Here is a 17,583-nt window from a genome sequence, read left to right on the forward strand (position 1 = left end):
GCGAAGCTTTAAAAAGGGCTTCTGCCGTGCGTGGCACGGGGGGGCTCAACGGCCGCCCCCGCGGAATCGACATCAAGAGATTTCGGAAGCACAATTTTTGCGGCAGGGGCAGCTGGTAACCACTTGTTCTGGCGCCCCAGTGACCAATAGTTACAATACAGAGCGGGCGGCACTGCGGGGCGCCCGTGGGCCGCGTCCCACGCAGGAGCCGCCGCGCGGGCAGCGCAGCGCATAGACAGAGAGACAGATCCTTGTCCTATACCGTTATCGGTATGTGAGCGCCTTTAGATGCGGATACGCGTTGATACGCCTTGGCCTGTGCCTCCATAGATGAGTCTCTACAGCTATAGATACACGTTTATCACCACCAGCCTATATCTCTACGGCTATATGGGTTTCTGCAGATAGAGATCTATAGGTGCCCAGATAGGTCGGATACACGTGCGCCAGCACTGTGTGCATTCCCGTCAGAAAATAAAATCTCCCGTGGGCCCTCTGCCCCCCGCCGGGTCTCCGCGTGCCCCCGCCGGGGCGTCGGGGCTCTGCCACGCGGTGCGAGGGCGCTCCCAGGGCGTTCGTGGCCCTGGGGTTTGCTGCCTGCCTTCAATCTCTGCTTGGGGGGATGTAAAACGTCGCTAGGCGGTGGAGAGAGCTCCCAGCCCAGCCGAAACTGGGGTGCTGGAGGGCGTTCAGTGACGGAAAGCAGGGAGGGAATGGTTTATATACATATATATATATATTTAAATAGGATTGCTTTGTAAAAATCTCCCTTCGAGACCTTGGGGAAGGTCTATGTCCCAGGGCTCGGGCCGCCAGGAGCGTGGACGGCCCCGCAGGGCGAGAAGGGCCCCGCACGGCGGCTGCGCTCCCCCTTCGCCTTCTCCCCCCGTGGCCGCTGACGGGGCGGCTGCATCCTCCGGCTCCGGCAGCCCCTGCGTGTGCCCGGCGCGGCGGAGGCGATCTCCCTCCTTGCAGCTTCACAAGGGTTCGTGGTACACGTGCGAGAGCGGACAGTCTCCGAGCTGGAAGTGGGACCCCTCCGGAGAGGGCGCGGATGCCCCGGCCACGTCCCCCCCGGGGCTGGCAGTCCGCTCGGGCCGGGGGGCTGTGTAGACCCCGCCGTCGCCCCGGGGCGCCGGGTCCCCTCCGGGCGCCTCCCCGGGCCGCGGGGTGGGCGAGTCGTACCGTGCCCGCCGCCCCGGGGACGGGGGCGAGCCGGGGGACGCGGCGCAGCTCAGGGTGCCGGGGACCACCTTGACGACGCAGACGTTCCTGCGGGCGCCGGCGGGCTCGGGCGCCTGCTCGCTGAACGGCGTGGCGTACTCGGGCTCGGGCGGCAGCGGCTCCGCGTACTCGTGGTACTTCCCCGGCACGTCGTAGTGGTTCACGACCAGCGGCAGCGTGTAGCCTTCGTCCGGCGGCGGCTTGAAGGTGGACGGACCCGTCTGGCTGCTGGGACTCACCTGCACCACGTCCGGCTCCGCGTACTCTGCAACGGGGCTGTTACCGGCTGCTCCGGGTGCTGGGGCCGGACTGGGTCCTGTCCCCCTTCCCGCTGAGATGGGGCGTCAGGAGCTCCCATCCCGGTGGGAGAGGAGCCAACAGGGCTGGCATTTGTCCCTTGTGTGCTCACGGCGGGGGACATCAGCCCCGAGTGAACGCAGGGGGCTGGGGACACCCACGGGTGCAGTGGGGACACCCATGGGCAAAAGAGCCGGGATGCATCCGGACTCCGGGATGGAAAGCCCTCCCGAGGTCACCCTCTGCAGGGGTGCAGGGCCGGGATCCGGAGAGGGATGCGGTGCTAGGCAGGGATTGGGCTCCCTGGGGTGTCCCCAGGGCTCTGCTCCCCATTCGGGGCCAGCAGCACCGTGCCACGCGGGGGGACGCAGGTCCGCAGGCTTCCCGCGCCGGCGTCCCCGTTACCTGGCAAAGGGTCCGGGCCGAGGTCTCCCGGCGTGCATGCCGCGGGGAAGGAGGCCAGCGCGGAGCCGGCGGGCGGCAGGCTCTCCAGGGAGCACACCGGGCTCGACTCCAGCTTGGGGTACCCTGAGCGGAGAGCGCAAGCCCCACGGTGTCACGCGCCACCTCCCACGGCGCTTCCGTCCCCTCGGGTTCAAAGGGTTTCGAGAGGGGGGGGAAGAGCCCGAGCGCGGGCGGCCGAGAGGAGCTACGGCCCCGGGCTCGCTCCCTGCTCCGCTCCGCGGCCCCTCTGCCCCGGCCGCGTGCCGGGGGCCCTTTACCTTTCATGAGCCCGGAGCTCAGCTCGGCCGTCGGCTTCCTGCCGAGGAGAGAGCGAGACGGGGCGTAAGGAGCCGCCGGAGCGGGCGCTGCACGCCGGGAGCATCCCTCGCTCGGCGCGGGCGTCGCGGCTCCGAATCGCCCCGGGACGTCCGACATCCCGGCGGCGGGATGGGCGCAAGGTGCCCTCGATCGCCTGCCGCGCTCTCGGGGAAGGGGGGCGGGATGGGACCCACCTTTTCCGGCGGCAGAGGAAAGCCAGCAGCAGGAGGCTGGAGCAGAGCAGCACGAAGCCGCCGACGAGCAGCATGACCAGCAGCGTGGAGCCTGCGCGAGGGAGGGCGGCGTGAGCGAGGGCGACCGGGGACCGGCTCCGGGGACGCCGCTGCGCCCCATCCCGTCCCGGCACCGCGCGCACCCACCTGCCTTCTCCGGGTCCAGGGCGATGCCGGGGATGGGCGTGTGGGTGGCCGGGCTGCTGGGCAGGACGGGCACCTCCTCGGGGACGCTGGGCGCTGCGGGGGGGGCAGAGCGGGCGCCGTGAGCGTGGCGCGAGGGGACAGCTCCCGCGGGGGGACCCCCGCCACCGCGGCGGCACTCACCGTAGGGCCGGGGCGCCCTCGCCCGCGCCAGCTGGCAGCCCACCAGGGCCACCTTCAAGGCGATGCGCTGGTGCCAGCGCTGGGGCGTGACGCGCACGTAGCGGGCCACGATGGGCGGGATGAAGGCGTTGGAGACCTCCTCGTGGCTGTCGGCGTTGCCTTCAAAGACCTGCCGGAGAGGAGCCGGCGGAGGACGGGCAGCGCCCGGGAAGCCCCGCGGCACCTCCGGAGCCCGCCGACCCAATGGGCGTCCGTCCCGGCGGCGCTTGGGGGGGTCTCCAAAGGCTGGAAACCTTCGCTGGTGCCCTCCCTCCGTCCCCCGGGCACCCACCTTGTCCTCCTGCCCGCCGCTGCCCTTGTAGGCTCTCCAGTTCCTCCCGTCTCGGCTGGAGGAGACGCGGTAGGACGTCACGTAGTAGTCGTACTTCTCCGAAGAGCCCTTGGTGATGATCCCTGCCGGGGCGCCGTCGGAGCAGAGCCAGCGCCGCGAAGCAGCCCGGGGGGATGCAACGCCGTGAGCCGCGGGACCGGAAGCGCGTTCCCGGCTATAAAAATCCCCGTCCTCGGCACGGCGGCTACCCGGACACCCCTGGCAGGGGGCCGGGCGGCAGCCGTGAGCCCCTGCCTGCGCCCGCTCGTGCAAATCGCTTGCCCCCAGGGCCACCAAGCCCGGGGGGGGTCGAGGGGGTCGGGCGGCACCTCCGAATGTCGGAGCCCGGCTCTGCCCAGACGAGCCGATAACCTCCGGCCCCGGCTCCCGGCCCACATTCCTCCCTCCTCCGGCCTTACAATGTCCCCATTTTCCTCGTCGCAATTAGCAGGCGCGTTCGGGGCCGGCCGGACAAAGCGCCCGTTTTCGGCAGGCTCCGGCCGAACAAAAGGTGCTCGCTGGCACCAGACGCCGGAGCGTAACGTTAACTCGTTCGTCCCGGAGACGCCGCGGGCCGCGGAGAAAAAGGAGGCGAGGACGGAGCGAGGGAGAGAGGGGGACGGAGGGCGGCTGCTCCTCCCAGTTTGCACCAGTATAGCAGCGGCGGGGGAAGAGGCACCCTGGGACGGGGCGACCGGGGCAAGTGCCTGCCCTCCGCCGCCACCACCGCCGCCCGCTGACCTGTGACGTTCCTGCGGGTGCCCAGATCCACCTCGAGCCAGGCGGCCTCGGAGCCGGGATCGGCGGCCCAGGAGCGGCCGGCGGCGCCCAGCGCTGCCCGCTCGGCCGTCCAGGCTCGGCGCTGCCCCAGCGCGTCCACCTCGTGCCAGGAGGACGAGGCGTTGAAGGCGGCCGCCTCGAGGGCATCGCCGCAGGCTGCGGCGGCGGGCGGGCGTCACGGGTTTTGGCAGCCAAAACCGTGGCCCGTTTTTCGGGGGACGGGGGAAAGGACGGGAAATACCTTTGTGGAATACGAGCCGCTTCTCGGAGAGGGAGCCCCTGCGGGAGGCAAAGCGCCGGGAGCGTCACCGGGAGCCTCGAACCCGGCCCCGAAATCGGTGGTGATGGTGGGGGGGGGGGGGTCCGGCGCCCCCTCGCCCACCTTTTGGAGCGGAGCCCGTTGGCGAACGCCGCCTCGTAGAGCGTGATCCCCTTCTGCCGGGACAGGGCCACCTGCCCGCCCAGCTCGTCGGCGATCACGCCGGCGTGCACGGCCGCCTTGCACAGCACCGAGGTCTGCGGGGAAGCGGGGAGCGAGGCTGCAGCGCCCGTCGGCAGCGGGACGGAGGTCCGTCCGTCTGTCCGTCCGTCCGACAAGCCCCCGGAGGCGGCACTCACGTCTCGGTAGCCTTGCTGCACGTTGCCCCAGATGTCTCCGGCGACGTCCTTGCAGCCGGCGGGGCAGTAGACGCTGAAACGCACGGCCGTTTTGGGGAGGGGGGGTCACAGCGCGTGCCGGGCCGAGGCGGCGCCGGAGAGGAAGGGGCGATGGGGGGGGGCTCGGCACCGGGGCGCCCGCCGCGCGCTCACCTGACGTGCTCCTGCGCGTAGTGGGTGCCTCTCACCAAGCAGGAGACCAGGTCTGCGCGGCAGGGAGGCCCAAGGGTGAGGGGCCGCGCCAGACCCCCGCCGGCCCCGCCTGCACCCGCCTCTGCCCCCAGGCGCCCCGTTCCCCCGTGATGCTCCCGAATACGTCGTGCTCTTTTTGCACCGTTCGGGCTCTGGTTGGTGGCTGCCCTGCGGGTCCTGGTTGCCTTGGGGGGGTCCCAATGGCCCTGGGGGTCCCAGCATCCCTGGGGGTCCCGGCTGTCCTGGGGGTCCTGGCTGTCCTGGGGGAGTCCCAATGGCCCTGGGGGTCCCGGCATCTCTGGGGGTCCCAATGGCCCTGGGAGTCCCGGCTATCCTGGGCGTCCCAATGGCACTGGGGGTCCCAGCTGTCCTGGGGGTCCCGGCTGTCCTGGGGGTCCTGGTTGCCCTGGGGGGTCCCAGGAGCCCTGGGGGTCCCGGCATCCCTGGGGGTCCTGACTGTCCTGGGGGTCCCAGCAGCTCTGCAGGTCCCAATGGCCCTGGGGGTCCAGGCATCCTTGGGGGTCCAGGCATCCCTGGGGGTCCCGGTTGTCTTGGGGGGGTCCCAGCATCCCTGCGGGTCCCGGCTGCCCCATATCTGGGGTTAGTCCCGGAGAGCTGGGCTGGCCAGAGCCCATGTGGCTGCTCCGGAAGAGCTTCCGCACCGCGGTCCCTCCAGCCCCACGCTCGCCTCCCCTGCTCCCAACGCCCGGACGGCCATTCCCCGTCCTCCCCATCACCTCTCCGGGGCTCTCCCGTGTCCCCAAGCTCCTTCGTGCCCCCAGGAAGGAAAACCCAGGTGTTGAGGGGCGATGGGAGCCCACCTTGGGGCCAGCAAGGAGCCCGGGGAGCATCCCGCCGGCGGGTGCCGGAGCCGCTCACCTGGGTGCTGGGAGGTGGCGTAGGACAGCAGGAGGCCCCGGCCGGAGCGGTGGCTGGTGCTGTTGAAGAGGACCGTCACGGCGCTGGCGTTCGTCACCAGGAGCGGGGCCGCGGGGCCGGCGTTCCTGCAGTAGGGCCCTGCCGGGACACGGGACACGGTGACGAGGCCGGAGGCTCCCCAGGGCGCCCGGCCGAACCCCGGCCGGCGGCTCAGACGGCTGCGGAGGGATGTGGCCCTCCCCAAAACGGGGGCTGCGGCACGGCCGCCGGCCGGGGAGGAAGGGCACGGCGGTCTCCGGCGTCCCCGTCCCTCCCCGCCTCCATCCGTCCCCGCTTTTACGGGAGCCGCCGAAGCTGCCTTCTAAATCCCTCGGCGCGGCGATGGGTTTAATCCAAATTAATTTGCGGCCTCCATCTCCCTGATTAAGACTTGAGCTTAGTGGTCCGGCGGGGGGGGGCCCTTGGGGACATCCCCGGTCCCCCCTGGGGACAAGAGGTGGCCCCAATCCCTGGCTCTGCGTCACGTCCGTCACCGAGGCCTCTGGGCAGCCAGAGGTGCTTTAAGCAAATGCCATCGTGCCCCGGGGACGGGAAGCGGGTCCCCGACCTGGAAGCAGCCGTGCGGCATCTGGTCCATGCCACCCCGTCCCGGAGCACCCAAAATCCCGCTCAGCCCCTGCCGGGATGAGCTAGAGCAGCCCTGGGGTCGCTCTCGCCTGCGGGGAGGCCGAGAGGCACCTGGGGGAGGCCGGAAGGGTTTGAGATGCCGGAGGGAGGGAGGTCACGGAGCCGAACCCAAGCGGGGTTGCGCCGTGCCTCAGTTTCCCCTCCCGGACGCAGGGCAGCCCCGCGGTGCCGGCGGCGCTCGGGGCACCGGGGTTTTCATCGCCCCGCTTCCCCGCCGGCTCCGCTCCCACCGCCGCGTCCTGAGGCGTTCCCGCTTCCCTCCCCGCCGGCACGGATTGGGCCTCTGGGCTCCCGGGGTGCCTGCGGCGGAGCTGGGGCCCGGCCGGGGCCGCATCCAGCCGGGCGAGCAGGGGCGCGGGGGCGAGCGCAGCCCGCGCCAGATGTTGCCGCATTACTGACATCCCTGGTATGCGCCGTCGCCGGCTCCGGAGAGCCAAACGCTCCGCTCTCCCGCCCGAGATGCCCCACGCGGCCGCGGGAACCGGCACAGCGGGGGACGAGCCGGGAATCGGGCGCTCCGGGGTGGCCAAGCGCCCTGCAAGGACGCGTGTGCCAGTGCGGCCGTGCGTCCTGGCTCTTCCCTGCGGCGTCCCGGCGGGATGCGCAAAGGGACACCCTGGACAAGGGGGTTTGCTCCCGGTTCCCCAAAACGGGGACCGTGGGCACTGCCGGCACATCCCCACACCCCTGGAGCACAGCTGGATGAGGCCACTGGCTCTCCCGGCTCCTTCTCCCGCCCGGAGCTGGTCGGGCGCCAGCGCCCACGGCTGAGTCAGAGGCAGCGAATCCCACAGCCTCCGCCTGCCCCCGCCGCTTCCCGAAAAGCAGCTGGGATTTCTCAAGGCTTGGCGGCGGGCGAGGGAGCGGGACCCCCCGGCACTGCTCCCGGCGGGTTAAAATCGGGGGCTCCCGCACGCGGGATGCCGCGGCGCAGGGCGCCTCCGAGCCTCAGTTTCCCCCTGCGGAGGCGGCCGCGAGCATTCCTGCCGCTCGGGAAGGCTCCGGTTACAACGGCTTCGGGGCGCGGGAGGAGGCGATCGGCCCCGGGCCCGGGGAGCCGGGGGGAGCTGGGAATGGGAGCCGAGGAGCCGAGGCCTCTCGCACGCACAATCCCCAGCAGCGGCGCGTCGCAGCCCGACAGCCGAGCAGGAGCCAGCGGATGCGCTGGGAACTGCGAGAGCCTCGACTGGGGCACCGGCACCAGCTCCTAAATATTTACACAGCGCGAGCGGAGCCCGGCGAAACGCGCCGGGCCAAGGGAAACGGAGGCAAGGTGCCAAGGCCGAGCCGGCACGGAGAGGGGCCGGGGGGGGGCAGCGAAAGGGCTGCACCCCGGCTCGGGAACGCCGAGGGGTTTTGCCCGGTTGCACCGGGACCCTGATCCCGGGGGGTCCCGGCTGTCCTGTGCCCCGGCTGCGGCGGTGCTCCGGGGTCCCTCTGCCCCGGGGGAAAAGGGTATCCAGGTTTTGGGGAGCAGGGAGATGGGGACCAGAGCGGATGGAGGGGGGGGCACCTCACCGCCACCCCCAGGGATGGAGAGGGCAAGAAACCCCGGAGAACAGCGGGGGGGAAAGAAAATCCCAGCGGCCGACTTAAACTGGCTCTTTTCCACCTCGATGTCTGCGGCGATGCCGAGGGAGACGCTGGCCGGTTTCCCGGCACGGACCCCCCCGACGGAGCACAAAGCGGCCCTCTCTCCCGGGAACGTGCCCCCCTGCCCGCCTGCGTTTCCCTTCGCCTGCCCCGGCCCCCCCCCAGCGCCCAGCTCCTTCCTCCCTGCTTCGCCTCCCGCGCTTCCCCCCGGGCACCCGCCGCGCTCCCCAGCCTGGCAAATCCCTCCGGAGACTCGTTTGATCTCTCTGGGAAAACCCTGGGAGTGTTTGAGCACCCTCCGGCTGTGCCGAGTTCATTAATCGCCGGCTGCATCTGGGAACCCCCCACACCCCAGTTCACGATATTCCCCCTCCCAAGGGATGATATCAGCTAAAAAGCCGGATTTTCCCGATCTTCTCCTTAGCCGGCGGGTTACGAAACTTGCGCCATCCTCCCGCCGGAGCCACTCGGATGCGGGCACCTGGGTTTCCCCGGGATCCTGCCGCGGTGCCCTTACCGTAGGTGGTGCCGGTGGCGGGATCGGCGAGCAGCAGGGAACTGGCCGCGCAGCCTTCCGACGGCTCCAGGTCCACGTCGCCGAAGGCCAGGACGAGCGAGGCGCCCGGCGGCGCCCGCACCCGCCACCGGCAGGCCGTGTGGTTGGGATAGGTGCCCGGGTAGTTTTTGGAGCTCAGCGTCCCGCTGTGCGGCGTCAGCACGGTGTGGCCGCAGCCGTCCCCTGCGGAGAGAGGCGACGGGCTCGGCGAGGGGGCGGCCGGCACCGCGGGCTGCTCCGAGCCCACCGGCACCGCGGGAAACCCCGGCCGAGCTGTGTGCTGGGAAGCGATTTCCCTGGGACCGGCAACCGGCAGCCCGAGGGAGCGGCGTTGCTCTCCCTTGCGCCGTGCCTCAGTTTCCCCACTCAGGGAAAAGGGTGCTGGGAATGGGGCTGGCACCTGCGGCGACTTCCCGCGTTTTCCTAATGCAAAAAACATCGCTGGGGCTTCATTCCTGGTGCTACGCGGAGGAAACGGCCCCCCCGGGTGTCACAGCACTGCGAGCCACCCCGGGGGCTTTTCTCCGGGCTTGCCGCCTCCGGGCACATCCCGAAAATACCAACTGGAAAGCACCGGGCATTGGGGACCAGTGGGGATTTCTTGCCGGATCTGGTTAACCGAATGTAGCAATCCTGCCCCAAAAGAGGCAGGGACGGGCTGCAGAGAGCCGCGGCCTCCGGAGCCGAACCTCCGGCTGCCGGCCTTTGTGCCAGCCGCAATTCAGCATCCGAGTGGCCTCCCCCCCCCCGGCTCCAGCCCTCCCGCAGCCGGAAAGAAAAGTCATTGAAGGCCGGTGCTTCGCGCCGCCCGCCCCTGCCTTGGCTCCGCTCGCTGTCTCCGGGAGACGGCACAAAAAAAGGAAAAAACCCGACAGTGGAAAATCTTGCAGGGAGAAGAAGCGGGGGGGCCGGAGGCGGAAGATCCCGGCCCCCCGCGTCGCGCTCTCCTCGCCGGCAGCTGCTGCCCCGCGGGGAGGCCGCGGCCGCGGCGAAGGCCGGTGGCCAAACCGAGCAGCCGAGGGCTGTTTCGCACGCCGGGGTCCCGCTGCTGGAGCCGCCGTGGGCTCAGCGCGACGGCGGGAAGTCGGACCCCCACGGAGAAACTGAGGCAGGGGAGGCTCCGGCAGCAGCCCCGCTGGCTACAGCCAGGGCAAAGGGTACTGGGGACCTGCACGGAGCGGGCGCCCACCCTGGCCTGCAGCCAAGGGGATCCCAAGCCAGATCCCGGCAGCATCCCAGGATTCCGGGCGCAGCAGACGGGCAGCGCCGACGGCGGCTCCGTGCCCTGCCGCAGCCGGGAAAGGGGCGAGACGCACAGCCCGCGGCCGTGCACCCAGGCCCGTCGAAGAGCCTCCGCGCGGCCGAGCCGGAGGCAGGAAAACCCCCATCCTGGGAATTGAAACCCTGGATAAAAACATCCCAAGCTTCCCCCGGCGCATGCCAAGCGTGCATGCCAGAGATAAGCCAAGAGCCGCGCGCGCGCCCGGGGACTTCGCTCCTGGCCTTCGCCGCCCGCGGAGATGCTATCGAACGGCGATAACTGGAGAGCGAAAACCGAGACTGCGTTTCACACCCGGTGCCTGGGGGACGGGGTCCATTAATTTACCCCCACGCTCCGGAGGCGGCCGTAAGCGGATCCAGGAGGATGCTAACCGCCACCAGCCGGACCACCTGGCATTGCTATTCCCGGGTCTCCTCCGAAAGGCAAAGGGCTTTGGAGGGGCAGAAACCCTTTTCCTCCCGTTTCCATGCCCGGCTGCCCAGCGTGGGCACGGACCCAACTCTGCTCCAAGCCCCCCGCTGAAAAAGGGGCTGAGATCCACCTTCGGTGCCCGAGCCGGTCGCTCGGGGTCTCGTCCATCCCGCAAGGATGGGGATCCCCCGTCACCCTGCACGTGAAAACGGCTCCCTCGCACCCAGCTGGGACGTCCCTAATCGCCACTTGGTGCCTGTTGCCTCCCATCCCACGGCCAAGCTCCTCCGAGGAGAGCCTGGCTCCGGCCCTTCCCGCCCCCAGGGTGCTCCGGAGGGGGGTCAGAGTGACATAAAGCCCCAAATCCGCAGGCTCTGGATACCCCGGTTCGGGTGAGGATGGGACACATCCTGCTAGAAATGGCAAATGCAATTCCGGGGGGTTTTGGAGGAGGGGATGCCTCGCTCGGCACCTCTCGCGGCCCTGCCGAGCGGCATCCGTGCAAATCACGTTCGAGCGATTCCTGCCAGAGATTTGTTTGTTTTCCCACAGGATGCAGGAAAGACAAAACAGGGCAGATGCTCCGGGAAAAGCCCAGTGCTCCGGCACACTCCCGCCTCCGTGGGAGGCAGCCGCGCTGTGGGCCCCGGCCCAGCACGACGCTTCCCGCTGCACACTGCTGCCGCCGCTTAACCCTCAAAGCTGCTGCCGGATTCGGGCTCTGTCGGAAAAACTGCAAGGAAAAGTCTCCCGGCTGCCCTCAACGGATGCTGTTCGGCAGAGCGGCTTGTCCCGAAAACACAACCGGAGAACGCAACATTATTCCCTGCGCGTTAGTCCCGGCCCCGTGCCTCAGTTTCCCCTCGCCAGAAAACGCAGTGATGTTTTTGCTCTCCCCTCTCCCAGCCTCCTCGCTCTGGGACATGCTTGGGGATGAGAAACCCCAGGGAAGAGCAAGCTCCGGGCTCGCGGGGTGACCTTCCCACATCTTCGAGGCGAGATTTGGCTGAACATCCCCAGTGTCGCGCTGGGCTCGTTCCATTCCCAACCCCAGCCCGGCTGGCGGGTGCAAATCTTGGGCAAATCCAAGCTCCCAGGAGCTCGCCGGGGTGGGCGGCGGGGGAAGAGGGCTCGCACAAATCCCTGCGGACGGAGCCCACTGCAACATTTATCCGGCTGTTAACCGTAAGCTGCAGCGATCCGGTGCAGAGTCAGGCCTGCGGAGATCCCGGCTTCCCTAGCAGAGCCTGCAGACCCAGCCGTGCCGCCCCGGGGACCCTGCGGCCAGGACGGAGCTGGTCCCAGGACAGGGTATCTGTGGGCAAGGCTGGTGCCGGGTGCCTGGAGTCCAGCCGGGACCGTGAGAGCGGCCATGGGGGCCGAGGTCACCGCCCGGGATGGATGGCAGGAAAGCGGCCGGGCCAGCTACGCCTTCGTTTCCTTCCTGGCGGCTGTTTCCAGCCCTCCATCACCATTTCCCGGTTTCCCTGAGAGTTTCCTTTGGGAACATCGTTCCGTGCCCCGGGGCACGCGGTGGTGGTGTCCTGCTGGCCCCCACGCTGCCGCCGCGGAGGAGAGGGAATCGGGACACACATCCTCGCTCTTCCCCTCTCCCGGCTCCGCTGGAAACCCGCGGGAACCGGGGTGCGGGGCGAGCATGGGACGTGTCCCCCAACACGCCTGTCCCCTCCCGGCGGGGTGCACGGCGGGCAGGGGGCACCGGGACGTGGCCGGGCAGGGGCAGCACGCTGGCGCTAGGACTGGGGCAGGACCTGCGTGCCGGGGCCGGGGGACAGCAGGGAGCCCGTCCTGGTAGGGCAGCAGGGACAACGGGGAGCCCATCCCGAGGCGATCCCGGGGACAGCGGGGAGCCCGTCCCGGGGCGATCCCGATCCGGGCACAGCGGGGAGCCCATCCCAGGGCGATCCCGGGGACAGCGGGGAGCCCGACCCGGGGCGATCCCGATCCGGGCACAGCAGGGAGCCCGTCCCGGGGCGATCGCGGGGACAGCGGGGAGCCCGTCCCGGGGCGATCCCGATCCGGGCACAGCGGGGAGCCCATCCCGGGGCGATCCCGGGGACAGCGGGGAGCCCGTCCCGGGGCGATCCCGATCCGGGCACAGCGGGGAGCCCATCCCGGGGCGATCCCGGGGACAGCGGGGAGCCCGTCCCGGGGCGATCCCGATCCGGGCACAGCGGGGAGCCCATCCCGGGGCGATCCCGGGGACAGCGGGGAGCCCGACCCGGGGCGATCCCGACCCGGGCGCAGCGGGCAGTGGTCCCAGCGCGGTCCCGGCGCGGCGCACGGCCCATCCCGGGGAGGGGGGACCCGTTGGGTGCCCGTCGGAGCGCCCGGGGCCGGAGTCCCGGGGCAGGGGCAGGCGGTCCCGGTGCCCGCAAGTCTCACTCACCGTCCTGGCCGCCGGCCGGCCGCAGCCCCAGCGGGCCCAGCAGGAAGCAGCGGCGGAGCAGCGCCAGCGCCAGCGCCCCCGCCGCCCCGCCGGCCGCCCGCATCCTCCCGCCGCCGCCGCCGCCGCCGCCGCCGCCGGCCCCGCCGCGCCCGCCGCGCCGCGCCCGCCCCCGCCCGCCGCAACGCGCCCATTGGCTGCCCGCGCCCAGCCCTGCGCCGCCATTGGCCCGCCGCGCTGTCAGTCAGCCGGCGCTGTCCCGCGGGGGTCCCGGAGCGCCCTAGTATGGAAGGGGCGGCGGGGCCGCGGCACGGGGGGCTCCGGGGGGGCGGACCGGGACCGGCGGTCCGGGATCCCTGGGAGTCCCGGGGGGGCCGGACCGGGCCGGGTCCCGGAGGCACCTCAGGGTCCCCTTGCTCGGGGCTTGGGGACACGGACCCCCCGAGACACGGCTGGGGACAGACCACCCCCCCCCCCGGGTCCCCTTGCCTGGCTTGGGGACACGCGGCGAGGCTGGGGACAGACCCCACCGATGTCTCCCGGCTCAGCCCCGGGGCGCGCATTCCCCCCGGGTCCCCTCGCTCGGGGCTGGGGGACACACATTGCCCAGGGCAGGGCTGGGGACACATCGCCCCAAGTCCCCTCGCTCGGCGCCGGGGATGCAGAGCCCCCAGGGCTCGGCTGCAAGTGTCCGGTCCCCCTTCTGCACACAACCCCCCCCCCCCCGGGCCACCCGGGCAGGGGGCAGGACCCCTCTGTGCCCCCCAGCCCGTCGCTCGTGTGTCCCAGCTGAGCCATCGCCCGGCCCCTCTGCGGAGCCCTGGGGTGACTCCGGCATCGTCCCCCCCAAAAGGGACCCTGGAGACCGCGGCCCCCGCTGACATCTGTCACCATCCCCGTCTCCCAGCGCCACCACGCGGTAGCGAGTTTTCCCGGGATGTGGATTTCTGCTCGCGTCGGGGTTTCCGCACGCTTCGAGCCGCCTGCAGCGCCAGCGCTGAACGTGCCGCGAGGCTCCGGCGCGGCCGCCGAAGGGGAGAAGCAGTTGCCAAGCCGAGCGCAGACGAGGGATCTGCATCCTAAACCTGAAAACAACGCAGGGCTCTGCAACTGGGAACAAATTTTAACAACCCGGGGCGCGGAAAACACCATCAAAGCAGCTCTTTTTATCTCTTGGATGCCAGCCCTGCTGGAGCGACAGGCCTGGGCTGCTGCATCGTGCCCTGGGGTTCGGCAAAACGTCACCGCACCAAGCGCTGACCCTGCAGCCAGTGAAGACGAGGCGCCGCAGTGACTGCCTAAAGCCGTGGGTGCTGGCCTGGCCTCGCACCAGCGTCCCGGGCAGAGGAAGGGGCAGGTGGGGACCTCAGGAGATCTGCAGCCAGGGACAGAGGCTGGACCGGGAGCAGCACTTTCACACCTTGTGTTTCTCTTCTGGTGTGGCGTTGACGACTTGGAGTCGGTGGCTTTGAGGCCGTGTCAGAGCCATGCTCCGGAAGGAAGGCAGGAGGAACAACCCCCCCCAAGACAGTGCGCTTCCAGCTCCCCGAGAGGCACTGGCACCAGGAGCTGGAGCTGGAGAGGCAGGAGGCTGCTGCTGCTGCTGCTGCCCTTTGGGAAGCAGCAGATCCCCGGAGCTGTGCCGCGCTGCCGTGGGGGGAGCCCAGCCCCGTGGACGAGGACGGGCTGCCCCGTGGGCGGCCAGCTCGCGGGGTCAAGAGGAGCTGGCTGAGGGGCCTGACTTCCCGCCTGCGGGAGCTGCGCAGATCGTGCGCGGGTGGGAAAGTGCCCAGAGCCCCAGGCACCTCCGGCCCTGCCCGCAGCAGCACGCAGACCCTCAGCAGCAAGCGGAGCTGCCGCCGCGGCAGGCAGGCAGGCAGGCAGGCAGGGAGGCAGGCAGGCAGGCAGGCAGGCACCGGCGCTCATTGCTGGGGCTTGGGCGTTCCTTGCAGTGCCAAGCTTTGCGCTCTTGCTCCGGCAAGAAGCTCTTCAAGAAGGCCCTGGCGCCTGCGGAGACCCTGGCTGCTGCGGGGCTCGTGCAGGAGGAGCAAGGGGAAAGCGGTGCTGTCACCTGGGGCCCAGCCAGCGACCAGGACGCGGTGAGCGAGGGCAGCCGGCGGCACACAGCCCTCAGCCGCCCTTTGCCGGGATTCCCCCGCCTGGAGCAGAGCCGTCGAGCCCGAGGCACACGATGCCGCTCCCCTCCCAGCCCGGCTCAGCTCGCGCCCAAAGGCAGAGCGTGGATGCGGAGCCGTTGGCCGGCAGCAGCACTTGTGCAAAGGCTGCCTGCCTGCCTGCCTGCCGGGGAGCTGCCCAACACCCCCCGGCGCAGCAGGGGCTGCGCCCAGCAGCCTGCAAGCACCAGCACCACAGCTCCAGCAGCCCTGCGCTGCCTTCTCCCTCGCCCTCCCCGACCCACCAGCCTCCCGCAAGCTTCCTTCCCTCCACACCTTCTCTGCTGCCTCGCTCAGCCCTTCTCTTTCCCACCCTTGTCCCCAAAGGCCGAGGAGATCCTCGATGCAGGCGTCCCCTCCGCTGAGCAAATGCGATGCCTTCTGATGAAGAAGACTCGGAGGTGGGTAAGCCGCCAGCTGCCTGGGCGCGCAGGGAGCAAGGCTGGCAGGACGCGGGCATGCCGGGGTGCTGGGCTGAGCCGAGCAGCTGGCTGCAAAGGGCATCTCCTCCTGGAGATGCCAGGAGAGCTGGGGGGAGCTGCGACACATTTGCAAGGAGGCATCTGGAGGCAGCCCATGGGCAGTTGGGTCAAGGACAGGAAGATCTGTTGGGCCTCAGCAAGGCCATGCTCCCTGCTGCTGGTGTTTTCCTGCCTGCTCCAGCGGTTCGGGATACGCATGGCACTTGCAGAGCATAGGATAGGCAAGAGCCGTGCGTGGCAGCAGCAGCGCTCAGTCGGTCTCTCCTCTTCTCCCATCTTCCTCCTTGTCCCCGGGTCACAGAACGACCTGCGGCAGCAGAAGGGCAGCCCAGCGAGCCAAGCTGCGACGAGGTTATCGATGCGGCCCGACAGATACATCTGCAAGTATGTGAAGGACCCGGCCGCCTATGTGGAGCAAGCCACCTCTCGGGGCAGGCAGGCAAGGGTAGAGAGGCAGGTGTGGTGCCCAGCGGGAGCAGGCTAGGCAACGGGGGGCTGTTGGGGAGGAGAGAGGGGCTGGCAAGAGCAGGGGGGAACATCTGTGGCCTTGGGGATGCATGTCTGTGGCCTTGGCCCCCATGGCCTTGGGGATGCACGTCCCCGCGCTTCTCCTGGGGCACGGCAGCAGCGCTCGGGGAGAGAAGAGCCTTGGCCAAGCCGATCCCGGGGCAGGTTCCCTGTAACCCGCAGCTCAGAGCTCTTCCTTTCCTCTTCGTCCTCGCTCTCCGCGGTGGATGCTCACTCAGCCTGCCTCCCTCTTCTTCTTTGCTAGCCAAAGGAAAAGGCTGAGCTCTTCTGCCTGCCCTGCGCGGAGGATGTGGAAGACGAAGAGCAGGAAGAGGCAGCGGAGCCAAGGGAGCCTGCTCGGGGCTGTTCTGCTGGAGCTCTTGCGGGAGGGAGGGCTGTGTCGCCCTGGCAGTGAGCGCCCAGGGCAGATGCCCAGGTGTTTGCAATGCAGAGTGCTGGGTGGGAGCACAGGGAGGTGGGTGCTTGGGCAGAGAGCTCGTCCTTCTGCCCTCTGAGCTCTTCTCCTTTCCTCCTCTCCCTTCTCGCAGCTCGCAGAGCAAATGGCAGCTCCTGCAGCTGGCAGCACGGATGAGGTTTGCTGCCAGGCAGCCTGAAACAGCAGACTACGGAAATGCATCAGCTTTCCTAGGCCCCACATGTGCAACCAAGAGGTATTCTTCTGGGGAATCAAGTGCTGGGACATAAGCGGGGAGCTGGCTTGGTGGAGGGAACAGAGCGAGACGACACCCTGCAAGCAGGGTGACCCCCACCCTGTGCTGGCACGGGGGTGCCACCTTCTCCCAATCCTCCAATCCGGCATAACTTCAGCTGTGAGCCCCGTGCGCTGCAGCAGGAGATTTTGGCATGAAGAAGCTGTGTCTCTGGGGTGTCAAGAGGTCTCTTTTCGGGACCCAGCCAAGCGCTCACATGTGTGGACTAGCCTGCAACGACTGGAGTCCCAGGGTGGGGCAGGCCAGAAAGGTGCTAACGTGCTTTGGGGCAGGTCTTTCCCAGGCCTGACGCGCACCCAGGAAGACCCCTGGTGCTGCTGCTGCTGCTTTATTCCTCGTGGTGCTCTCTTGCTCCTCAGAACTTGAGCGAGGTGAGCAGGGCGGACCCCGAGGTCACGGTCGGGTTCAACCAGGAGCCGAGACCGCCAGGCAAGTTCAGCCACCGTCCCAGTGACCGTCCTCCGTGCCTGCTGGCGGCTGCACGCCAAGAGGCGCCGAACCGCCACCGCCGAGGAGCGGCCGCCTGGCGCGGGCAGGGCCGCCGCCGCCGAGGCCGAGGGCGCAGCGCCTTCGCCCGCGGGGACGACGCCGGCACAACCCGGGCCCGCGGGCTCGGCAGCCAGGCCCTGCCCGTCCTCAGGGGGAAAGAAGGGGGCAGAGCCGCCCCCCACCCCCGCCCGCCTGAACTGTCTCCCCAGCCTCTCCCTTGGACCGACACCAATAAACAGATGTTGTTGATTTATTCTCTCCCGGCTCGGCCTGTCCTTGCGGGACGCCAACGCGGCGTGGCAGAGCCGGGCGCTGTGGGGGCGCGGGCAGCACCCCTCGGTGGGGCCTGGCCCCCGAGGCCCGGCCCGGAGCCCCGCGCAGCCCCCCGGGACGCCCCCCCCGGCGTTGGCGATGCCGCCGGCCGCCCGCAGGGGGCAGCACGGCGCCGCGCGCAGGGGTCGGCCGCGGCAAAGCGGCGGCGGCCCCTTTAAGGCAGGCGGCGGCCGGAAGTGCTGGCGGCCGAGGCCGCCGCGGCTACTGCGC

The 17,583-nt window shown here is 70.0% G+C and overlaps 1 protein-coding gene and 1 non-coding gene across 4 annotated transcripts; one reads left to right on the plus strand and one right to left on the minus strand.

The window, feature by feature from the left end:
- Positions 1-10: 10 nt before the first annotated feature.
- On the plus strand, positions 11-139 carry LOC136994327 (U11 spliceosomal RNA). Its single transcript, XR_010886471.1, has one exon. It is a non-coding gene; the product is annotated as a U11 spliceosomal RNA (small nuclear RNA).
- Positions 140-714: 575 nt separating this feature from the next.
- LOC106482484 (discoidin, CUB and LCCL domain-containing protein 1) lies at positions 715-12,764 on the minus strand. Of its 3 annotated transcripts, XM_067311558.1 has the most exons (15): positions 12,661-12,764; positions 8,519-8,740; positions 5,722-5,859; positions 4,804-4,855; positions 4,612-4,684; positions 4,376-4,509; positions 4,235-4,272; positions 3,955-4,149; positions 3,175-3,296; positions 2,844-3,012; positions 2,664-2,756; positions 2,478-2,568; positions 2,244-2,281; positions 1,927-2,049; positions 715-1,489 (listed from the first exon to the last, which is right to left on the minus strand). In XM_067311558.1, exons 1-15 carry the CDS (start codon positions 12,761-12,763, stop codon positions 978-980), a joined length of 2,103 nt encoding a protein of 700 aa, XP_067167659.1. In that variant the 5' UTR covers position 12,764; the 3' UTR covers positions 715-977. The 3 variants fall into 3 exon arrangements, with proteins under 3 accessions (XP_067167659.1, XP_067167658.1, XP_067167660.1); XM_067311557.1 differs by having other exon boundaries at positions 4,376-4,684; XM_067311559.1 differs by lacking the exon at positions 1,927-2,049 and having other exon boundaries at positions 4,376-4,684.
- Positions 12,765-17,583: the final 4,819 nt, after the last annotated feature.

Source organism: Apteryx mantelli, chromosome 27 (assembly GCF_036417845.1).
Source record: "Apteryx mantelli isolate bAptMan1 chromosome 27, bAptMan1.hap1, whole genome shotgun sequence".
Classification (NCBI taxonomy): Eukaryota; Metazoa; Chordata; class Aves; order Apterygiformes; family Apterygidae; genus Apteryx; species Apteryx mantelli.

Excerpts from the sequence above, each read along its gene's own strand:
- LOC106482484 (XM_067311557.1), bottom strand. The coding sequence starts at position 12,763 with ATGCGGGCGGCCGGCGGGGCGGCGGGGGCGCTGGCGCTGGCGCTGCTC. Across the intron at positions 8,741-12,660 it reads GCCGGCCGGCGGCCAGGACG|GGGACGGCTGCGGCCACACC; the intron begins GTGAGTGAGACT and ends CTCTCTCCGCAG. Across the intron at positions 2,757-2,843 it reads GAGGGCGCCCCGGCCCTACG|CGCCCAGCGTCCCCGAGGAG; the intron begins GTGAGTGCCGCC and ends CCCCCCCCGCAG.